This window comes from Choloepus didactylus, chromosome 3, assembly GCF_015220235.1.
Source record: "Choloepus didactylus isolate mChoDid1 chromosome 3, mChoDid1.pri, whole genome shotgun sequence".
Taxonomy (NCBI): domain Eukaryota; kingdom Metazoa; phylum Chordata; class Mammalia; order Pilosa; family Megalonychidae; genus Choloepus; species Choloepus didactylus.
In genome coordinates this window covers 194,078,468-194,104,514 of record NC_051309.1, presented here as the reverse complement: position 1 = coordinate 194,104,514, position 26,047 = coordinate 194,078,468, and the positions used below count along the sequence as shown (strand labels likewise).

General features: G+C 32.7%; 1 protein-coding gene across 1 annotated transcript in view; it reads right to left on the bottom strand.

Annotated features, from left to right (window-relative positions):
- Nucleotides 1-13,696: 13,696 nt before the first annotated feature.
- Nucleotides 13,697-26,047, bottom strand: part of LOC119530605 (eukaryotic translation initiation factor 2 subunit 1-like) — a 190,234-nt gene continuing 177,883 nt past the window's right edge. The window contains exon 2 of the mRNA XM_037831522.1: nucleotides 13,697-14,611. Coding sequence (XP_037687450.1) covers nucleotides 14,121-14,611 — 491 coding nt within the window. The 3' untranslated portion in view covers nucleotides 13,697-14,120. The remainder of the gene's footprint in view (nucleotides 14,612-26,047) is intronic.

Below are 26,047 nucleotides of genomic sequence, written 5' to 3'. Positions count from 1 at the left end.
GCATTTACATCATCTTACCCAGAATGGAAATATCTAGTTTGAACTTTTTTTTTTAAAATATGCTTTATGAAGTATATTCTGTATTGTGAAATTGATGACATTCCTCTAAACCACAATATAAAAATATTCCACACTTTTTATAATAATTCTTGGGATTAACAAATTCTTGTTAAAGAAAGTATTTTGAAGAAACTTTAAATTTCTCTCAGAAGCTTTACAGCTATTCCTCAATGCTACATTTCTCATTTGTAATCTATGGCCTAGCTTTATGAGAGACAAATTCCACTGACTGAATTTTTTTGTTTTCTTTCTCCTGATGTATTTTTATTTTCCTCCATATTCCATTACTTTCAAGAGAATAAGTTTCTTATTCTTAATATCCCTAAAGTTTTGACCCCTGTATCTACCGCTGACCTCCATTCTTTGTTTCTTACTCCTCCAGCACGTCTTCCACATCATCTATATATGTTTGTTTCCCATTACATATACATTTTATACAATATTACAATATATATATATGAGCATATATATAATTGTGTATGCATGCATACATACACATTTGCATGAACATACACAATTTCTGCTGGTCTCATTTAGCTAATACTCCTGGAGGGAAATCTCTATCTAGCCTTCATATACTCAACTATCTCAATATACAGCTACCTGTTAAGAACTTTTCTAACCTTTATTTTTATCCTTCAATTTCTATGCAGTTAAAACCAAGTTTAATTTTAACCACTGTTTACTTAAAGGGCTTTGAGATTTATCCTTTTTCTTTTACTTGATTTTACATTGTTTTGTTTTCTTTTACTTCTTGAACTGAAAGTTCTTTAACCACAAGTTTTACATCACTTATCTCACAAATTTTATTTTAAAAAGAAGAGAGACTCATCTCTTGATATTTAGTTTAAAACACAAAAATTGTGTATTGCTGCTATTTTACCTCTTTGGATAAAATTTTCATGAAATATTAATCTTATTTTGGCCTCTGCTGGTTTATCACTGATATTTAAGATGTACCTTTATGTATAAAGTTATGTAGTGAGCTGTGAATAAACATTTTTTTTTAAATTATAGACTTAAATACAAGTATCTAGTTCTCCACTCATGCCAGTAAATTTTAAAGGAGGTAATTTCTTCTCTTCTTTCTTAGTTCAGGACAAATCTGCTGTTTAAAGCACTTTCTGGTTCCTCTTGTACTACTAGTCATAAAGTTGATCCTCCTTAGCCATTAGATTTATTGTTTTGTTATGTAGAAGAGGCTTTCTTTAAAATATCCTTACCTGTTTCAACACATCAAAACCTTAGACTGTAATTAGTAACAGGTTTTCACATGATATTCTCTATCCCATACACAAGTAATATACATTAATAAGTATTAAATAGTTAAATTATAAAATAAATTGTTGAAAGCTATATGCTCCTATTTAAAAATCAGTAGGATTTGCAAATAATGTGAACAGCAATGGTCATGTGTGTGTATATTCCAGACAGATTGGGAACTGTTCCAAACAGATTTGGAAAACAGGCATCTACTTGAAGGAAATACAAGTATACAAAGAGTTTCTTCATATTTTGCTTTTACAAATATTTTGGTCTCCAAAAGTGTATATTTAAGCTAATTATTGCTTTTATAAAGAAAAAAAGTGTTGCTTTCTTCTTGAAATTTATCTTAAACTATGTGAAATAAAAGCTGCAGCACTTGCATTTTTGCAAATCTGGTTTGGATCAGCACATTAATTTTACTAGTTTTGCTGGCTATGCATACCTTTTGCACTACTATTAATTTTTGTAGGTATATGCAATGAGATTGTTCTTTGCTTGGCTTTTAAAACTATGATTATTTGGTAGGCATTTTAAAAAGACATCATGACAGGTGATATATTTAAAGGCAAACAAATATAAGTTAATGTAAGAAAAAAATACTAAGATGTATATATGAAGACCTTGACCTAATCATAAAGATAATACTGATAATATATACAAAAATAAAGGTATAAACCAAAGAACTAAATATTGCAAATTTCATAGGAGAAATATGAGGATAGAAAGGCTATATTGTTACTGCCATAAACCCAATATCTAGAACTCTACCTGGTACATTGTAGATGGTCAATAAATATGTGTGCAATGAAAGAAGGAATGAGTGAGTATTATTTATGAAAATGGTGTATTTTTTGATATAACAATAAAAATAAGAAGGAAAGTCCAAAACATGCCAAGGTATTCATACATACTTAGTAAACTGACACAATGAAACAGTGTTTAATCACATAATAACTAAAAATGAAAAATGTTTGCACATTGAAGGATCATTTGTAATTTAGAATAAAGCTCTTTTCATTAACAAAACAAGAAGTGAGAAACACAATAGACCAACTAGATCTAACCGACATATATAGAACACTTCACCCAACAATGTCAGACAATCCATTATTTTTAACTCCACATGGGTCATTCTCTAGAGCAGAACATGTGTTAGGGTATGAGAGTAGTCTATTTAAATTTTTGTATATTGAAATCATAAAAAGCAATTTCTGTAACCACAGTAGAAAGAAGCAAGAAATCAATAACACAAGGAAAACTGGGAAATTTACAAATACATGAAAATTAAACAGTCCACTCTTAAATAACCAAGGGGTCAAAGACTAAATCACAAGTAAATTAGAAAATACTTAGAGGAAGGAAACAAAGACTGCGTACTGAAACTTCTGGGATGCAGTGAGGCAGTGTTCAAGGGGAATTTACAGCTCTGAATGCTTATATTATATAAAAGAAGAAGGATCTCAGATTAGTACCTAATTTTATATGTTGAGGAATTAGAAAAAACAAGAGCAAAGTAAACCTAAGTTGGCAGAAGAAAGGAAACAATTACGATTAGAGCAGAGGAAAATGAAGCAGAGAATAGGAAAAACAATTGCAAGGGTCCGGAATCTTGAAAAGGAAAAGGGCTGGAGGATTCATACTTCCAATTTTATTGTGTTATAAACTAACAGTAATCAAAGCTATGTGGTATTGACACAAAGATAGACTAATAGATCAGTGGAATAGAACTGAAAATCAAAAAAATAGACCCACACATCTATGGCTTATTGATTTTTGATAAGGGTGCTAAGTACCTGTAGTGGGAATGAATATTATTTTCAGCAAATGGTGCTGGGAAAATTGGATATCCACAAGGAGAAGAATGAAGTTAGACTTCTACTTCACAACATATACAAACATCAACTCAAAATGGAGCAAGGACCTGAATATAAGAGCTGAAACTCTAAAACTCTTAGAAGATAACATAGGAGCAAATTTTCATCAAGTGTGATTCAGCAACACATTCTTAGTTATGACACCAAAAGCATGAGCAAAAAATGAAACAATAGATAAATTTGACTTCATCAAAATTAAAACATTTTGTTTATCAAAGGAAATTATCAATAATTATCTCCCAACAGAATGGGAGAAAAAATTTCAAACTATATATTGGATAGCGGTTTAATATCCAGAATATATAGAGAAATCCTATAACTTAACACAGAAAAACAAACAACCCAATTAAAAAATGGGCAAAGGTCAAAAGCAGGTGAACTCACTGTCTTACCCCCTATGTGGGACCTGACTCCCAGGGATGCAGATCTCCCTGGCAATGCAGGATATGACTCCTGGGGATGAATCTGTACCCAACATTGTGGGACTGAGAATATCTTCTTGACCAAAAGGGGGATATGAAATGAAATGAAATAAAGTTTCAGTGGCTGAGAGATTTCAAATGGAATTGAGAGGTCACTCTGGTGGACATTCTTACTCACTATATAGATAACTCTTTTAGGTTTTAATGTATTGGAATAGCTAGAAGTAAATACCTCAAACTATCAAACTCCAACCCAGTAGCCTGGACTCTTGAAGACAATTGTATAACAATGTAGCTTACAAGGGGTGATGGTGTGATTGTGAAAATCTTGTGGCTCACACTCCCTTATCCAGTGTATGGATGGATGAGTAGAAAAATGGGGACAAAAACTAAGTGAAAAATACGGTGGGATGGGGGGAGGATAATTTGGGTGTTCTTTTTTACTTTTATTTTTTATTCTTATTCTGATTCTTTCTGGTGTAAGGAAAATGTTCAAAAATAGATTGAGGTGATGAATGCACAACTACGTGATGGTACTGTGAACAGTTGATTGTACATCATGGATGATTGTATGGTATATGAATATATCTTAATAAAGCCGAATTGAATTTAAAAATATGGGCAAAGAACTTGAATAGACATTTCTCCAAAGAAGACATACAAATGGCCAATAAACACATGAAAAGATGTTCAACATCATTAGCCATTAGGGAAATGCAAATCAAAACCACAGTGAGATATCAATTCACACCCATATGGACTGTTATTATTTGAAAAAAAAAAAAAAAAACAACAGAAAATAGCAAGTGTTGGAGTGGATGTGGAGAAATTGGAACTGTGGTGCATTGTTGGTGGGAATTGAAAATGGTTCAGCAACTATAAAAAACTATGACAGTTCCTCAACAGGTTAACTTATAGAATTACCATTTGGCCTGGCATTCCCACTTCTAGGTATATATCCAAAGAGATTGCAAACAGGTTCGCAAAAAGATATTGTACAACAATGCTTATAGTAGTAGTATTCACAATAGCCAAAGCTGGAAACAACTACAAAGTCCATCAAACAAAGGAATGGATAAACAAAATGTGGAACATACACACAATAGACTATTGTTTGGCTATAAGAAAAAATGAAGTTATCAGATGTTCTGCAACATAGAAGAAGTTTGAAAACATTATGCTCAGTGAAACAAAAAAGACATATAAGAAACTGTATGATATCACTTATAAAAGATGACTAGAAATAACAAGTTCACAGAGATAGAAAGCATGTTAGAAGTTACCAGAAGAGAAGGGGAAAGGAGGAAGAGGGACTGTGTTTCTTTGTTTTTTTTAAAAAAAAAGGTTGTCAGTATTCATTTTCCTTCCTGGAAAATCCTTCTTTCTCCTTCTTTCTTAGTATCCTTAGTGTGTTTTGTTATGCTAATTTCAGTATGAAATGTGCTACAACTCCAGTTTGGTAGCTCTACTTTGCTTTAAAGAAAATTTGGTGAATACATCAAATCACTAAACTTCATTTATCACCCTCCAGAGCAGAAGCCCAGTTATACCTGAGTAGCACTAATCAATTCTCCATTATCTAGAATTAATTTTTTTTCTGACATCAGAATCTTTCTAATTGGTATTATATGTGGCAAAACAACTATATGATTCTTAACAAATATTACTTATATTTGACTAGAATACCAAAATACTATGGCCAATCCTATCAACTGTTTATATATAAAGAATGATAACATATTAATACCTCCCTGTAATTGATTTTAATTTTTCCGCTGAAGCCCACAGTTAGTTCTAAGCCTATGCACAAAATGGAAACATCTATTTCACATGAACACATACACAAGAGTGCATGCCACTTAATTCTCACTCACCCAGTGTTTGCACTCATTGCTCAAGGTATTGCATTGTTCCTTCTTTCAAATTTGTCTAATTCAGCTCACTATATATTATCATTCAAATGCCAATCTCTTCCAAAATTGCATCTCAATATACGTGTACCACATTCATCTTCTTAAATTTTCTTTGAACTAGATATCACTGTTACCCTTCTGATCAGACAGCATGGTATCATGAAAAAGCATGGTTGTGGATACACACAGAACCCTTGGGCAAGTCTTTCCATTCAGGTATCTCAGCTTCCTAATATGGTTAAGAAAAAAAAAAAAAAAAACTTTCTGTGTTATTATAAATATTAACTGATACAATAAGAATAAATCATCCAATATAGTGAACAGCATATAGAAGTTGTTCAAGAAACATCAGTTTGCTCCTTTGTATTAAATACAGTTAATGGGGGTATCTGTATCTCATGAATTCAAGATGTGTAAGATGTATTCAGAAGACAATAGTTAAAACTGTAATGAAAATATTGATAAAATAAATAATGACTATGAGGAAAAGAATATAAGTGAAATAGAATATATTTTTATATATTTCTATATTTGCATATATATTTCATAAATGTAAAAATACATAAATGTAAATCTAAAGAATATAAGTTAAAAATGTAAATGTAAAGAATATAAGTTAAATTGAATAAATTTTATGTATTTTTGTATTTCATACAATTCATTTCTTGTTTTATTGTCAAAATGCCATAAGCTATTAACAAAATAAATTAGAGTTCTGATAAATCAAATATAATAGTTAATCAAAAGGTTTTATGTGCATCATGCTTAGATTATTTTGTTCAAAGAATGAGAATTAACATATCTTAAAAATGCATTATATTTCCTATGATAAATATAAATAAATAGTAGGTTTGTTATAGTATATCCTTACGATTGTTAAGATATTAACTTTAAGTTTTAATTGAAACTACTATGTTACTTGTAGTGCAGAAGTACTGATTGATGGTAAGGTTAGTTCTATTTCAGATAATATCATTCAAGGAAACAACACTGAAAATTAAAATATATCTTAACTTACACTTTACGACACTAAACTTTAAATATAAAATCTATCCATTGTATTTTAAATAGAAGTGAATTATTAAAACACATAATTATGACTTGACTTCATCAGATATAATTTTTGTACAGAATACATTATTTTGGATGTAATTTCTTTTCAATTATTATATATATTAGACATTAGAAAATGTCTAATTTCAATAGTCAGAAAATGAATATGTATTAGTATAGTCTGTAGAAAGAGGTAGTACTTTCTAGAAAAGATAATATTTTAATTAAAATTTGTACCACTCATGTAACCTTTTTTTGTAAATAATGTAAGAATAGGTAATAAATAAAGAATGGGAGAAAAAACTGTTTCCTATTCTTGGTTTTCTTGATTCTTGTAAAATGTGAAGGCTTGTTATATTTAAGGAAATGAAACAAGTATAGTTTTTTCAATTTAAAGTGTTCCTTCTATTTTATGGACATGTTACTTAATATTATAATGAAATCAAACATGGATCTTTCCATATTTATAAGAATTACAAATACCTGTCATTATGCAGTTGCCACTTGAACAGCTGTACTTCACAAAAAGATTTTCCAGCATGGTAATAACAATTTCAGATAATGATTTTCTTAGGAAAACAAAAGCTGAAATTCAATAAAGGAAGCTGTATTTGAAAACATGTATGGGAACATATGTTATCCTGAAAAATAATAATAAACTGGGTAACTTTTTGAAGGAGCATTAATAATAACAGCACCATTATAATAAAAAAGAAATTCTGTAACACAGAAATATAAATCCAGCATATCAGCTGTGGGATACAGGTGTCTTGACAGCTGGGAAACTCAATAAAATGAACTTCAGAAAGCAGTAAAAATTGGAAAGAATCTTGCCATTCAGACACACACACACACACACACACACACAAACACACACATTCTTGCTTCCACGTGGGGGTCTATTCCACACAATGGGAATCAACTTGAAGACCATTGTTCTAGTTTGCTAATGCTGCCGGAATACAAAACACAAGAGATGGATTGGCTTTTATAAACAGGGGTTTATTTGGTTACACAGTTACACTCTTAAGGCCATAAAGTGTCCAAGGTAACAGATGAGCAATAGGGTACCTTCACTGGAGGATGGCCAATGGTGTCCGGAAAACCTCTGTTCGCTGGGAAGGCATGTGGCTGGCATCTGCTCCAATGTTCTGGTTTCAAAATGGCTTTCTCCCAGGACGTTCCTCTCTAGGCTGCAGTTCCTCAAAAATGTCACTCTTAGTTGCACTTGGGGTATTTGTCCTCTCCTAGCTTCTCTGGAGCAAGAGTCTGCTTTCAACTGCTGTCTTCAAAATGTTTCTATAAGCTGAAGCTCCTCTCTCATTTCTAGTGCATTCTTCAAAGTGTCTCTCTTGGCTGTAGCTCCTCTTCAAAACATCACTCACAGCTGCACTGAGTTCCCTCTGTCCATCAGCTCATTTATATGGCTCTAGTGACTCAACTTAGACCCACCCCAAATGGGTGGAGCAACACCTCCATGGAAATTACGCAATCAGAGTCATCCCCCACAGCTGGGTGGGGCACATTCCAAAGAAACACTCAAAGAAATTACAATCTAATCAACACTGATAATGTCTGCCCACACAAGATTACATCAAAGATAATGGCGTTGGGGGGACATAATACATTCAAACTGGCAGAACCGTGTAGGAAAAAATTTAAATTCAATTTTTTTCTGGATATGGTGCATTCAGAAAATTACTTAGAGTATAGGTATCTAGGAATTATTATTTTTTTAAACTTACACATCATTAATTTCAAACTGTTTTTAATTTATGTTAGTATTTAGATAAATTTTCATGAAAACACATTATTTTTATAGAGAATGAATAAGCTCACAGAATATATTATATTATTTTGTTATATCTTTTTATTATTTAGTATGGGAATTTTGCTTGTTTGAAGATCAGATATTCAATAATATTTATATATCTATATCTACATCTCTCTCTCTTAGTATACATAATTACTAATTTCATTGTCATTAAGCATGTATGTGTGTGCACTTTTCTGCTTGTGTATCATATTTCAGTTAAAAGCTTACATACATAGACTTTAAAGGCTGCCATTACTTAGGATTATAGAATTAGAAAACATATATCCAACATATTTGTTTGCATTTTGATGATTTTCTTATAGAACTGTGGAAAACAAATTGAGAAGGGAAATGTCTCATTTCTGTAATAAAATCCTAATAGTTGATATCATATATCCTGCAAAAATTCACATATACTTCTTTTCAATGCATTTTTAGAATTTTTTTTTTAGTACAATTCTTAAACGTCTAGCTATGGTTGAAACATGTACAATTCGGCATGTTTTAAATCTTTATATTAACTTTTTGCTGTGATCCCTTAATGCTGACTATAGAGTCTATTTCTTGATTGTATTAGTGATATGTTAGCCCTGTTATTTCTAATTCAGAGAAGTGGAAAAGAGCTTGCCATGGCATCTTGTGGCAAAATTGTTTCCTGTTTCATTCTTCTAGGCTGTTAAACTAGTGGTGAAACATAGTCTATCTGACAAAATGTGCTAATTTTTATATTATCCTATTACACTTATTGCAAGGTGCAACTTGAAAACCAGTTGTATTTTGTATTTATAGTTGAGGTAAATGATAGTTTCCCACACCACTTTATTCCCCAAATTATGTAAATATTTTGTTAACATAGTCTGAATAAGTAGAAATATTAGACTAAGGCAGTCCCTGACATTCACAAATTCAAGGATAAAACAAAGACAAATCCTCAAGAGTTGGATATAAAGTGATTACTACTACCTATTCTTTTCTAACATGGAAGCACAAAGCAGGATAATGAAGGCTGTGCTGAGGTCTTTAGTATGCAAAGGACAACAGCTTCATGTTTACTATTGTATAGTATTGTAAAATGTCATATAAACAGCATGCATATAAAAAAAGAAACAAAAAATAAAATTTTCTAAGTCAATTTTACTTATTTTGATTTAAACTTCATCAAAATTGTAGTTGTGCAGATGAATATGCAGAACTTAATTAAAATAAAAAGTGCTATTACGTGCTAATATTGGAAAATTCCCATCCAAAATATAGAGAGATTTTGGCAATCCTGGGCTAAAATGAATTTCACCAAGGCGAGAATCTGCAAAAGACCCATTCTTACGGTAATTAAAAAAGCCTCATGTAGAGAAAATAAAAATATGCCATTCACAATATTTGATTTAAAGTCCTGCTATTGCTTCCAGAGTTCCTAGAAAATTGATGGGACCAAATGTTTCAGCAGCCTCATAGATGCTATTTTTTTTTTTTTTTTTAGCTATTCTGAACAATAATTGCTAATTGACAGAGACATATGGAAGTGTTATTTCAGATGGCTCTTGGTTTAGGTCAGAATCAGTTTGTAGCCATAGTTCATCAATTTTTCAAATATTAATTTTAATTATAATAATGACTTTTTTTCCTTCTCTAAGAAAACCTGGATTCCCTGTTTTTCACTTAATTTCTACTTACTGAAACATTACTTCTAAAATTAAAACAGCATCTGAAGAGAATTAAGAGCCAATATGGTTTACATGGGGGAAGAGAGGGAAATGTGTAAACTGATATATTGGGTCCAGTTAACAAAGAACTGTAGATTTTAATTAAACTCCCCAATGATAGGGGTGGGCATATTGCACAAATTTTGCAAAAATTAAACTTAGTAGTTTATAAAGCTTGATATTTAAAAATTAAACTCTTACTAAGTAGTGTCATCCACATGGCATATTGAAGTTGTCTGTCTATAATTATTTTTTCTTTTATCACCCAGCATATGTTTTATCACTTTATGTAGGTCAAATTAAAGAACATCACATTAGCTGGTAAAATTATTTCAAATTTACTAAGCAAATTACATATGAATTCATTTGCAACATTTAAACATGCTTCCCTTCTGTGTAGTCAAATATGTCAACCTCTTCTTTGTCAACTTTCAAAGTTCCAGTTAAAAAGTTCCACCTCTTTTCCTTTTCTTTTACTTGCCCTTTTAATTCACATCAGGTACTAATTTCTGTCTTCCTATTCTCTCTATTCTACAAAGGTAGACAAGCGCTTTTCTCTGCCCCCGGGGCTTCTCTCTTCCTTTCTAAATCTTACTCTCTGCCTGTCTCCTAGGACCCTCCGTCCCTCTGACAGGCAAGCAGCTCAACTATCAGAATTTGCATTTTCTCTGCCCCAGTTTTTATTTGCTTTTTAATATAACATTTCCACCCACTTCCTACTAAAAGGTAAGATAGTGCTATTTTTAGTTTATATATCTATATTAGAAATGATTCCTTTTTCTGTTATCATTTCTAATTTCCAATTAGCATAAAAAGAGGACCTGGCCCCAGGATATTTTGAAGGAGGGAAAGATGACAGCACACTTCTCTCTGTGTATCCTAGATGTTTGGACCTACTGATATCACTGTGTTGTCTCACCTTACCTTCCTGTGATGACTCTACATTTGGATCTGTGCATTTGCTCCTAATTCCTATACTAATAAATATTTAATTAATTCCTGTTTGTTCACTTTAAATTACTGGTCTAATATTCTTAAAGTGTTTAAGACAGCGGTGAAACATTTACCATAGATTATCAACAACTTAAGTTATATAAAATAAAGTCAGAAAATAAATTTAAAATCTTATTCCATTGTTGAAGAGTCAACAGAAAAACTGCACTGGTTAGGATAGTTCGGAAGGCAACATGTGTATTACTTGAGAAAAGAAGCTTCAGAGTCAGCCTCCTTGGGAATGAAATCCTGTTTCTAATATGCTGTCACTAAGTGAATTTAGGCAAATTACTTTTTCCCTCAGTGTCACAGTTCTCAGTTCACTTATTTGCTAAATGGTCAAAACAATAACATTCAGGTGGGTCTGCTCCACTAGAACCCTTAGAATAGGGCCTGGAACAATAAATAGTCATTAAACACATTATTACTACCAGTTATTATTATTATTATTATTATTATTATTATTATTATTATTATTATTTTGTGCTGTGGCAGAGATGTGAGAAGTTATAGTATGAGACAGCATATTATATTTAAATTTGTATTTAAGGAGAAATTTATGACAATATAAATGTATAAAGTGTATTTCCAGGGATAAGAAAAAAAAACAAATTGAGAGTTTAAAGTTTGTTGAGTGTCACAGATACTCATAAAGGGAACTTGTTGTGATGTTGATACATCAGTAGTTCCTCTACCAGACCCAGCTGCAAGAAAACTTACTGATTTTTCAATTCCAGGCAGTGTTGTAGAAATTATTGCAACCTGACATCAGCAAGGAGCTTATGATGATTGGTATACTCAATTAAGTCCTCTAGGGACAGAGGATAGTCTGAAGAGAGACAAACCTCAATGGCCCTGGTGGTAAATTCTCTCTCTCTTCTAACTTAACAGATCTGCAAATTTAGCTCAACAAAAGAACTCAAGACCTTCAGCTGATACCTCCTAAACTCTGGAATAGCAAGACCATATCTCTGTCCAGAGAAGTCCCTTTGTTATGTAATCAAACACTCAGTTGTGTGTCTCATGGCTTCTTCTCAACTTCCAAATAAATTTAGACAGCAGTAGGGAGGTTGAACTCTTCCCTTGGAGGGCTTTCCACAATGGTATCTGATAGGTCGTTCTGAAAGGAGGCTGGAGAGCTTGGAGAGCTAAGAACCACATTGACTTACTGCTATGAGTATCTCCATAAATCTGACATTTCACCTTCCCTTGATTCCACTGTATTTCTGCATCATAGTTGCCAGAAATATTCATAAAATAACATATAAATTAACATACAGTAGGTGTGAAATTATTTAACCATTTGTCCATTAATGGACATCTAGAATTATGGACATACCTTGTTTTTCAACCACCTAGCATGCTTGCATTTGTTAGAGTGATTTTATCACTTCCCCAGTTAACTTTGGGGAGCTGATCTACACACAAGAGCTAGAAGATACTGTTAGTGCTCTCAATCATATTATCCCACCCCACCACATCCACTGGAAAATTGTAATTGGAAATGAAATTAGAATTGGTCTAAACTATGAGCAATGGGTTAATTTTTCTTTCCTGGATTTTGAAACATGAGCTGTGGCACACATGGATGACAAAGAGCTGGAATTCAGTATAGTGAACTGAATGAAAATCTGTGAGCTTTGTATGCTGAGAGAATTCTTTTTCTTATGTTTAAATAAACTATTGTTACAGAAAATTGCACAAGTGGTAATTGTGCAGCTATAGTACTTTCACAGTGACTATTATATTGGTCAAGAAATAGAATTTCTTTCCATAAGATCACCTACTCACTCTTCTGCCTTTGCTCTAGACTTTCCTGGTTGTAGCACTGATAGCCTCACATCCTAGGAACTCCCTCACTCCCAGGAAAACCAGGGCAGTTGATCACCTGTGCACCTATCTCATGACCCTTTTCTGTCCTAATTCTTTCCTCACCAAAGTTAACAAAAATGCTGACTTAAAACAATACAGATCAATTGTAATTATTTTTTAACTGTATGTAAGTGGAAACATGAGCAAATATTCATTTTTGCCTGGCCCTTTTCATTTAATGCTTGTGAAATTCATCCATGAAAGTTCTTCTGACAATAGTTCATTCATTTTCATTGCTTTATAACATTCTGATGTATAAATATCCCACAAGGACATTTGAGTTGTTTTAATCTTTGGACTACTGCTTTCTAATGATTTTTCTATAAATTATCTTGCATATTTATTTTGTGTACAGAGCTAGAGGTGCAAGGGCTGGTGATGTATATATTACAATCAGCAATGTAAAAGAGTTCCAGTTACTCCATGTCCTCACCAACAACAGGTATTTTCAGTCTTAAAAATTACTTCATGCATTCAGATATGTGTATTAGTACCATTTTGTTTTACAATTTCTTGATGACTATGTTGATAAATTTTTCTTATTTTTTTCACAATTTACAAACTCTGTTGTGACATCCTTTTTCCAGTGTTACCTTATTTCTTCTCTACAGGGATTTTTGTCTACTTCTCAATTATTTAGAGTTTATATACTGTGGATACAAGTCCTTGCTAGCTATGTGTATTAGAAAAATCTTTTCCTCTTTGTGTATTATCTTTTTTTTTTTTTTTTTTAAATATCCCAGAAATTTATTTAATTTTTGCTTGAATACATTTTATATAGAAAGATTGGGATTGTTTGCTGTGGGTGCCCCTGGTAAATGGCACAGAGGCACTGAACTACAAACGGGTGCCAGTCTGCAGACATCAGAAATGGAAATCACAGGCCAGATTTTATTACTGTTTTACCTTAAAGATTTGTCTCCAGTGAAATTAGGCCACTCCCTTAAAAAATGCTCAATCTGTTGGAGCTACTGTGTGAAACAGCTGACAATTAGGAGGGCATTTCATGTTATGGTCTGTTGAACATTTAAATACTTGGAAATAAAAAATATTTGCTTTGAAGTTTTCAATACTGGAAAACTTTCAAGTCTAGGATTATACAGCCGGAAGGGCTGCTTTATGTTCCTTAAATTGGACTCTTTTCCACAAAGTTAATCTTCAGCTTTGGCTTCCATTTCTTCAGCATCATCATCTCCATCCACTTCTGCATTTTCTCTCTCAAGCCTCTCCAGCTGCCTTGCAAGTTCAGTTTCATCTGTATCTGTAACCACTTTGGGCTCCATCTGAACATTGAAGACACCTCTCTTTTCCTCAATCTTTTCTTTGATAACAGCCATAGCTTGATTGAGGACAGAGAGACCTTCTGTTCTCTCCAGGGTTGTTGTAGTCATCACATACCAAGGGGGAGCTATTAGATTAATCTTGATGGGCATAGTTTCTGTGGAACAATTCAAACCTGCTCTCAGGGCTTCTTTTACAGCATCAATGCCTTCATAACCATAACAAGCCACTTCAATATCTGCTCGAATTTTGACAGCTTGTGGGGTCAAACGCCTATTAATATTGCTAATGAGTACTTCCCGTTCATCTTCATTCAAATCTAAACTATCCAAAATAGATGGGTCTGAGATTTGTGTATTATCTTTTGATAAAAAGAGGTTTCCAAATTTAACATAGTTCAATTTACCAATCGTTTCCTTTATGTTTAGTGCTCTTTGGTCCTATTTAACCTTTGCAAAGTCATGAATAAATTATTCCATATTATATCATATGTTTATTTTCAATACTTTTTCTATGATTAAAATTAGTTTGGTTTATACTATGGAATAGATTTCAAGCTCTTTTTTCGTTTGCCATATGGTTAATTCAGTTGATTCAAGAATATTTATTGCAAGACCATCCTTTTCCAAGTGCCTTGCAGTGCTACTATCATTAAAATTTAGTAGTTGATTTTATGTTTGCTTCTCTTGGGGACTTTTTATTCAGTTCCATTAGTTCATTTGTTTATTCTTATACTATTATCACCTCATCATAACTACTGATCTTTCTAATAAGTCTTGGTATCTAGAAGTGAAAATCCTCCATATTAGTTCTTCAAAATTTCTTTAGCTATTCTTGATCTTTTTTATTTTCCTATAAAACGTTATGTAAATTTCCACATGCACAAATGCGCTGGGATGTTGATAGGGATTGCATGGAATCTATGATCAACGTGAGTTAAATTGTCACCTTTTTAATACTTAGTTTTTCAATACTGAACAAGATGTATGCTTCCTTCTATTTGTGTTCATTAATTGAATGCTATAATTTTTGTTCTTTACTGTATAGAAACTTTATAGTTCTTTTATTTGATTCATTCAGAGGAATTTGGTGATTTTGATATTATTGGAAATATTCTCTTTATTAACCATTGTCACTATTTAGAAATACAATTGAGTTTTGTATGTTATTTTTGTATCTGGTGTATTTGTTAAATTCTTTTAAATTCTAATTGTTTATCTGTAGAGTTCTTTTAGTTTTCTATTTTGCACTTATATCTCTTACAAATGCAACAACTGATCAAATGAATAATTGATTTATGTTTATTATTTTATTTTATCGATTTCACAGGCTGGGATCTTCAACACAATGTTGAAGAGGAGAAGTAGTAATACTGGGCTTCAATGTCTCATTTCTAATCTCAGAAGAAAAAGTTTTAAATTTTCCTCATTTTAATATGATGCTCCACTAAGATAGTAGGAGGTCTCTTTAAAGGAAGTTTTCTTCTATTAGGTGAACATAAAAATCTGTAAAGAGATTAAGTTGGATTTTATCAAATAGTTTTTATGCATCTAATGAAAAGAAACAATCTTTCTCTTCAAAATAGCTCCTCTTTTAATATTTTTTTTTTCTGTTCTGTTAATGTGATGGTTTATACTGATTGATTCACGGATTTTACACCTATCTTGTATTTCTGGAATAAAGCCAGCTTGGTTGTAAGGCAACATCTCATTGTTATTATTATTATTTTTGTCATTGCATTCATATGTTATATTGGGATTCATCTCTCCCATTTCACCTATTTTTGGTATAAATGTGTTCATATCATCCTCATTATATTTTTATGGCTTTAAATTCAAAATATAGGGATATCCTCTTTTTTATTCCTGATACTGGTATATTATATCTTCTTTCATTACTTTTTTTAGGAGGACAAGTTTCATTTTTTCATCTGTAGTCATTATTTTATCAAAATTGATTAGTCTTTCGAAAGGACCTTTTCATTTAATATTTCTTCCATATATTTTTTCAAATTTATTACTTTATATTCATATCTTTATCTTTGCCATTCTTCTTTAATTTTCTTTAAAATTGTTCTTCTATTAACTTTGAAAAAATGCTTGAATTATTGATTTTCAGGCTTCTATTGTATATGTGCATTTATGTATATAAATTTCCTTCTACACAAAGTATAAGTGAATATCAAAATTTTAGGAATACATGTTTTACTATGTTTAGTGCAATACATGCCCTAATCTTCTTTATGATTCTTTCTTTGATACATGTTATGTACAAATAATATTTCATAATCATTGCTAATTACCAAACATATTGTAAATTTTCAAGTTTTGTTTTGTATTTAATTTCTGGCTTAATGCAATGGTGAGAAAACATACTTTTAATTCTTTACAATTGTTGAAATGTGATTTAAGGCCCAGCATAAAAACTTAATAAAGAGTCTGTGTACATTTGAAAAGCATATATATGCTGTAATTGTTTTGTAAACTATTCACATGTCATGACTTGGTTAGATTTCTTAATGGTGTTCTAATTTTCTCTGCCCATATCAGTTTTATTTTATTTTAATTTAATTTAATTTGTTTTGTTTTGTTTTGTTTTATTCTATTCTATTCTATTTTACTTTATTTTATTTTATTTTATTTCATATCTTTTTTCTTTATTAGAGAAGTTGTAGGTTTACAGAACAATCATGCATAAAATACAAGATTCTGATATACCACCCTATTAATAACACCTTGCACAGGTGTAGGATATTTGTTACAATTGATGATAGTTCGTTTTTATAATTGTAGCATTAACTATTTATGATAGAACTCACTGTTTGCATAATGTAGTTCTATGGATTTTTTTAAAAAATCTAACATTTCCCTTTTTAACACATTTAGATATATATTTCAGTGTTGTTAATTACATTCACAATATTTTGCTACAACCACCACCATCCAATGTCAGAATAATTCTATCACTCCAAATAGGAGCCCTGTACATTTTAAACCTTAACTTATAATTCCTTATCCCAACCCCCTACCCTAGTAACCTTTATTCCAGATTCAGATTCTATGAGTTTGCTTATTCTAATTATTTCTCATCAGTGAGATGATACAATATTTATCCTTTTGTGTGTGGCTTATTTCACTCAACATGATGTCTTCAAGGTTCATCCATGTTGTTGCATTTATCAGGACTTCACTCATTTTTACAGCTGAATAATATCTCATTATATATATATCAGGTTTTATTCATCCATTGATTAATTGATGGATACTTGGGTTGCTTCTATCTTTTGGCAATTGTGAATAATGCTGCTATAAACATAGGTGTACAAATATCTGTTCAAACTTCTGTCAGTTATTTGGGATATGTGCCTAGCAGCAGGATTGCTGGGGTATGGTACTTCTATTCTTAGCTTTCTGAGGAACCACCAAACTGTCTTTCACAGCAGATGCACCATTTTATATTCCCTCCGGCAATGAATAAGTGTTCCTATTTCTCTGCATGCTCTCTGACAGTTGTTATTTTCTGTTTTTTTTTTTCTGTTTTTGTTTTTGTTTTTGTTTTAATAGCAGCTATTCTAATGGGTGTGAAATGATATCTAATTTTGGTTTTGATTTTCATTTCCCTGATGGCTAATGATGTTGAGTATTTTTTCATGTGCTTTCTGGCCATTAACATATCCTATTTGGAGAGACGTCTACTCAAGTCTTCTGCCCATTTTTTTTTTGAGTGTCTTGTCTTTTTCTTGTTAACTTGTATGTACAACTTGTTATATATTCTGTACGTTAAAACCTTTATTGGATATGTGTTTTCCAAATATTTTCTCCCATTGTGTAGGTTGTGTTTTTACTTTCATGATAAATTCCTTTGAGGCAAATAATGTTGTTTTGTTTTGTTTTGTTTTTTGTTTTTTGTTTTTTTAATTTTGATGACTGGCTTGTCCATATCTGTGAAGATGGTTGTTGAAAATTTGGGATAGTATTGAACCTATAAATTGCTTTGGGTAGAATTGACATCTTAACTATATTTAGTCTTCCAATCCATGAACACAGAATATCCTTACATTCATTTAAGTCCTCTCCAATTTCCTTTAGCAGTGTTTTGTAGTTTTCTGTATACAAGTCCTTCGCAACTTTAGTTAAATTTATTCCTAGATATTTGATTTTTTTGGTTGCTATTGTGAATGTAATACTTTCCTTGATTTTTTCTTCTGATTGTTCATTGCTTGTGTTTATAAACAGTATGGTCTTTGATGTTGATCTCATACCCTGCCACTTTGCTGAGCTTGTTTATTAGTTCTAGGAACTTTGTCATGGATTTTGGAGGATTTTCTGTATATAGGGTCATTTCATCTGCAAATAGGGAAAGTATTACTTCTTTGTTTCCAATTTGAATGCCTCTATTTCTTTATCTTGCCTAATTACTCTGTTAAGAACTTCAAGTACAATGTTCAATAACTTTGACAGTGGGCATCCTTGTCTTGTTCATAATCTTAGAATGCTTTCAGTCTTTCACAATTAAGTAGAGTTTAGCTGTTGGCTTTTTGTATAGGCCCTTTATCATATTGAGGAGAGAGAGAGAGAGAAGCTAAGACAGAAACACAGAGTCATTTTGGAGAAAGTAGCAGAAACAAGAAGCTAATCAAGGGAGAGGTCCAGCAGATTCCAACCATGTGCCTTCCCATGTGACAAGGAAACCCCTGATGCCATTGGCTTTTCTTCAGAGAAGCTTATAGTAAAATGTAAGAGGAAAGAGAGAAGCTGAGAACTGAACTCTTGGGTACAAAGAAACTCAGAATCAAAAATTGATGGTTAGAAAATTCTGGGCTTCCATAAAGTGAGACCCCAGATGATAGTGCCCCATGAGAAGATTTAATTAAACATGAAAACTGATAGCCATTTCAGTCCAAGCCAGGACTGGAAATAGAGTTCTACAAGAAGGATTTTTGGAAAGTCTTACTGTCTGATGGTTTTGACCTAGTATGCTGCATACCAAGCCAACAAATTTTTCAAGAGATCTGTATAAATGGAACCATTGCAAGTCTGGACTAAAAGGGACAGAAAAGGGACAGATTGAAGGAAGAATTTCTTCAAAAGCAGAGCCAAGGAAGCTTAAGTCAAGAAACCTTGTGCCAGGAGAGCAGATCCACCCATGCATGTAGAGAGGGTGAGTTCAAAGTGGGTGGAATACATTCCCGGGGATTGGTGAGAGCCTGGCTACCACCTCACTGTTCTGAAGGGGTTGAGCATGGGCCCTGAGGTGGAGCCAAGAAGAAGGTGTTCTCCCCAATACTTGAATATTTTAGGGCAATCACCCTAGCATTTGGACAGACTAAGGCTACTGCATAAGCCTTTGGAAAGGGTGGGACTTCCATTATCTCAAGCCCTGAGGATAAAACATCATTCTATAAATGACTGTCAGACTTTGAAATCTAATAGGGTTTGCCCTATGGGTTTTAGGAATTGTTTGGGTGTCATGACCCCTGTTTTCCTTTCAATTTCTTCCTATGGCAATGGGAATGTTTATCCTATTACTGTCTCTCCTTTGTATATTAGAAGCAAATAACTTGTTCTAAGTTTCACAGTACACAGCCAGAGGAGAATTTTCCATGCCTGTAACTGATTTTGATAAGACATTGTACTTATCTATTGTTACCAAAATGATTTAAGCTTTTGTAACATTGTGATGGAATGAATGTATTTTACATATGGCTAGAACATATGTTTTGGGGGTCCAGAGGGTGGAATGTATTGGTTGGAATCTGTTAGGTACCCCATAAAAAGTCATGTTCTTTAATTCAATCTTGTGTGGGCAGACCTATTGTGGGTGGGATCTTTTGATTAGATTATTTCTATAATGTGACCTCACCCACTCTAAGTGGGTCCTAATTAGTTTACTTGGCATCCTCTATGAGAGGATAAAAGGCAGATTCATTTTCGGAGACAGCTATTGGAACCAGAACCAGGAGAGAAGCTAAGAGATGAAATCCAGAGTTTGCCCCAGGGAAGCTAAGAGAAGACCCCCAGATGCTTAGAGGGTAACAAACAAGGATACACAGGAGCTGAGACAGAGAAGCTAAGACAGAGGCCCAGAGACATTTTTGAGGAAGCAACAGAAATGAAAAGCTAACCCTGGGAGAGGCCCAGCAGACTCTGTCCATGTACCTTCCCATGTGATAGAGGAAACCAAGATGCCATTGGCCTTTCTTCAGAGAAAGTATTATCCTATTGATAACTTAATTGGGGCATTGTCATGACCTTAAAACTGTAAATTTGTAACCTCATAAAACCCCATTGTAAAAGCCAAAAAAAAACAGAACTGGATTTTGCCAAATGCCTTTTCTGTATCAATTGCCATGATCATATGTTGTTTTTTTCCCCTCACTGTTTTAATGTGGGGTATTACATCAGTTGATTTTTTTTCACATTGAACCAACCTTGCATATTAGGGATAAATACCACTTGATCATGGTGTATAATTCTTGTAAATGCTTTTGGATTTGGTTTGCTAGTATTTTCTTGAGGATTTTTGCATCTATACTCTTAAGAGATATTGAACTGCAGTTTTCTTCTCTTTTTGAATCTTTATCTGACTTTGGTAAGAGGGTGGTTTTCACCTCATAGAATGAAGTAGAGAGTGCTTCCTCCTCTTCAATTTTTTGGAAGATTTTGAGCAGAATTGGAGTTAAGTCCTCTTTGAATGTTGAATAGAATTTCCCCATGAAGTCAAATGGCCCTGGGATTTTCTTTTCTGGGGGGGGTTTCATTACTGATTTAATTACTTTACTAGTAACTGATTTGTTAAGATATTCTATTTCTTCTTGAGTCAATGTAGGTAGTTTGTGTGTTTCTAAGAATTTGTCCATTTCATCTAGGTTATCTAATTTATTGGCATACAGTTGTTCATCATATCCTTTCATATTCCTTTTTATTTCAGTGGGGTCGGTAGTGATGTCCTCTATTTCATTTCTGATTTTCATTATTTGTATTCTCTTTCTAATAGTTCATCAGTTTTGCTGATAATTTCAGAGAACCAACTTTTGGTTTTAGTGATTCTATTTTTTTTCCTTTACTTTCCATTTCATTTATCTCTATGCTTGTTATTTCCTTCCTTCTGCTCATTTTGACTTCAGTTTTCTCATCTTTTTCTACATTTTCCAGTGTGAGGTTAGGTCTCTGATTTGAAGTCTTCCTTTTTATTTTAAGTAAGGGCTATAAGTTTTGCTCTCAGCACTGTCTGTGCTACATGGCATAAGTTTTGCATGCTGTATTTTCATTTTTTTTCTTCTCAAGAGATTTTCTAATTTTGCTTCTTATTTCCCCTTTAACATATTAGTTGTTTAAGAGCATGTTGTTTAATTTCCACAAATGTGTGGGTTTTCATTTTCTCCCTGGGTTGTTGATTTCTAGCTCCATTCCATTGTGCAGAATATACATTGTATGATTTCAATATTTTTGTATTTATTTGAGACTTGTTTTGTAACTAACTTATATTCTATCCTGGATAATGACCCATGAGCACTGGAGAAGAATGTGTCTTCTGTTTTTGTTGTGTGATGCATTCTATAGATGTCTGTAAGTTCTAGTTTGTTTAGAGTGTCATTCAAATCTTGTATTTCCTTATTAATCCTCTGACAGATGTTATATTCATTATTGGAAGTGATGTAGTAAAGTCTCCTACTATCAATGTAGAACCATCAATTTCTCACATCAAACTTCAGTATTTGCTTGTATTTTGGGGGCTCTGCTGTTAGGTGAATATATATTTATAATTGTCACATTTTCTTGTTCAGTTGTCCCCTTTATTAGTGTATAATGACCATCTTTGCACCCAAAACTGTTTTTATCTTAGAGTGTATTTTATCTGATGTTAGTATAGTTATTCCAGCTCTCTTTTGGTGACTACTTGCATAGTATATACTCTCTCTCTCTCTCTCTCTCTCTCTCTCTCTCTCTCTCTATATATATATATATATATATATATATATATATATATATATATTGTCCTTTTACTTTCAAACCTACTTATATCTTTGACTTTAAGGTGAGTCCCTCACACACAGCATATAATTGGGTCATGCTGTTTTATCCATTCTGTCAATATCCACTTTTTGACTGGAGAGTTTAATCCATTTACATTTAATGTCAATAATTTAGGACTTTCTGCTACCATTTTGCTATTTAGACCTTGCTTGTCTTATACTCTTTTTGTCCCTCTTTTTTTTTTTTTTTTTTTTTTTTTTTTTTGCTTTGTACCATATTCAGTTCCTTCTCTTGGATATCTGGATATAGTTTTCATCTATTTTCTTTGTGGTTACCACGAGGTTGATATTTAACACATTAAATATATGACAATTATATGTAGTTTGATAACAACTCAAGTTCAGTTGCATGAACATATACTTTTCCTATACCTCTCTAATTCCCCTCCCTTTTTTCCTACTTGTTATCACTTGTAACTTTGTACATTGCCTGTGAAAAATCATAGATCTATGATTACTTTTTATGCATTTGCATTTTAGCACCTGCAAGAAGTAGGAAATAAAATTACATACCTCTGGTAGTTTGAACCTGCATGAATCCCAGTAAAGATCGTGTTCTTTTAATCCATTCCTGTGGATATAGACTTACTATAGGTGGGAACTTTTGATTACTTTATTTCTATTGAGGTGTGACCCACCTCATTCAAGGTTGGTCTAAATCCTCTTACTGGAATCCTTTATAAGAGGATAAAAGACAGAAAATGTCCTGGAGAAGCTCAAAGAGGAAGCTACTGAAGCCAGAAACTGGAAGAAATGAAAACCGGGAGAGAAGGGCATTGGCCATATGCTTTCTGAAGTGACAGAGGAGCCCCTGCTTGCCAGTAGCCATTCTTCAGGGAGAAAGCATCACCTTTTGATGCTTTGATTTGGACATTTTTGTGGCCTATGAACTGTAAGCATGTAAAGTAATAGATCCCCATTGTAAGAGCCAACCCATTTCTGGTATATTGCATTTCATCAGCTTCAGCAAACTAAAATACCAAACAATACACTAGAATACTACTGGCATTTATAATTACCCAAATGTTCACCTTTACCATGTGTCTTTGTTTCATTACGCCACTTTGAACCACTGTCTAGTGACTTTTCCTTTCAGTATGAAGAGCTCCCTTTAGCTTTGCTGGTATGGTAGGTCTGGTGGTGATGAACTCCCTCAGATTTTGTTTATCTGGGATTGTCCTATTCTCTCCCTATTTTTTGAAAAAAGTCTCACCAGATATACAATTATTGGTGGGCAGTTGTTTTCTTTCAGCAATTTAAGTATTTCAACCCATGGCCTTCTTAATTCCATGTTTTCTGATGGGAAATTGGCACTTAGTGTAATTGATGCTCCCCTATGCATAACATTTTCTCTTCCAGCTTTCAGAGCTCTTTCCCTGTCTTTGCATTCTATAGTGGGATAATATATGGTTTGGTGTATTATTCTTCATGTTTTTCCTTTTTGGTGTTGTCTGGGCTTCTTAGATTTTCATATTTATGTATTTTGCTAAATTTAAGAAGTTCTCCATCATAATTTCTTTGAATATTCCTTCTGCTCCCTGTTCTCTTTTTTCTCTTTTTGGGACTTCCATAATGTGTATATAAATATGTTTGTTGATATCCCAGAGGTATCTTAAGCTATTTTCACTTTTTATAACTTTTTCTTTCTACTGCTCAATCTGACTCATTTCAAGTACCTTGTCTTTGAGTTCATGATTCTTTCTTCTGCCAGCTCCAATCTGCTCTTAAAACCCTCCTCGGCACTTTTCATTTCAGTTATTGCGGTCCTCAACTCCTGTAGTTCTGTTTGGTTCCTTTATAAAATTTCTATCTCTTCATTAAAATTTACATATTGCTCATTCATTGTTTTCCCTGTATCCTTTAATCTTTCTTCTTATTTTCCTTTATCTCCTTGGCCATTTTTGATATTTTTAAAAAGACTTTGTTCAGTATGCCCACATTTTGTTCTTCATTGGTGTTTTCTGGATTTTTATTCTCTTCCTCTGGTTGGGCCATATCATTTACTGTTACCAGGGTGGTTTGAAACATTGACATTTTCTGCTTTTGTCTGGGAGAGGTTGAAATGATGGCTGCCCTCAGAGCCAGGCCTCTGTTGACCTGAAGTTGCTAATCAAAAACTGTGATCAGTGATCAGCCATGCCCATCCATGAACTTGGGGAAGAGGATTTGTATGTGTCTTTCTGTGACCAATGAACTACCTAGGGACTGGATCCTACGGCAGCCTGCCATGAGCATGGGGGATGGGCACCAGTAGCTACCATGAAGAAAGAGCAATTCACTGTTCTTTACCATAATTTATCAGCCTCTTCCACCCACTTTTCCTTGGATGATATACAGTGTTCTTATGGCCTCTGGATTTTCAAAATAGTTGTTTCAGACTGTCTATTTAATAGCTGTTCTGGTAGAAGGTCTGAGTCCTGCAGCTCCCTACTCTGTTATCTTCCATACTGATTTTTTACCTCTTTCTCATACTACTTTCTGTTAGTTACTTTAATTCCTTCAAGATTTTATGGCTATATTTTGGGACTAAGTTATGTTCAATAAATTTACATATTTCCAAAGTAGATTGACTTATTATAAAATATCATTCTTTAGCTCTAGTTGTGCTTCTTGGATTCATATATACGTTATCATCTTTTAGTATAATTGCACCAATTTCCTTCAGTTAGTAATTCATGCCTACATTTTTATATACTTTTTGCATACAATATCTTTATTTTCAAAGCAGCATATATATATATGATTATTGTGCATGTGTGCATAAGAATATTTTCCTTTTAATTAGAAAATGTAGTCTGTATTAATGTCATTCTTAATATATTTGTTTCAAATCTATCATCTTACTATTTGTTTTTTACTAGTCCCACATTTTTCATGTTCTTTTGTCTCTACTTTCTTGCCTTTTTTTATTAATCTATTCTTTAACATTTTTCAAATTTAGTTTATTTGTTATAGACTATTTTACTCCTCCTTTATTGTTTCCATAGATGTATCCTAAATTACTCTACTATAATACAAAATAATATTTTACCTCTTTTTAGAAAATAAGAGTCTTAGAACAGTTTAATGTCATTAAACATTAATTTACCTTGATTTACCTTATTGCTATTTCTGTCTTATATTTTAATTGTGTGTATATAATATATTCATTCTTGTGTTAAATAGTCAACATTTATTTAGGTTTACTCATATTTTAATCCTTTATATTATACTTTATTCTTTATTTCATACTTGAAATGTTATTTTAGATCATTTACCTTCTGCCTGAAGGATATTCTTTTTTATTTATCTTAATGTAGATCCACTGGACATAATTCTCCCAAGTTGTTGTGTGTGTGAAAATTTCTTCAGTTTGCTTTATTTTTGTAGGATATTTTCACTAGGTTTAGAAGTCTAGATTCTTGGTTTATATTAGTCAACATTTTGAGGGTAAAATCTAAGTGTTTTGCAATTTCCACTGAGAAAGGAGAAAGCATTTCTGGGATCTGGAAAACAGTCTGCACTTATTCCAGACATCAACCATTCTCCAATTTCCTTACTTAATTCTTCTCAGCTTGGCTCTGAGATATTTACATGTTACATATAGAAATACTAAATTATAACAAAGTGTCTCAAGGTCAATGTGTAAATAATTACCAATTAAATTACTGCCTGTCTTCATATCTTGCACTTGCATTAATTGAAATCAAACCCTTTGGGGGAAAAGCCCTAATATTAGACTGTCAGATACAATTTGCTATAGGGCAAAATCCTTAGGGGGTA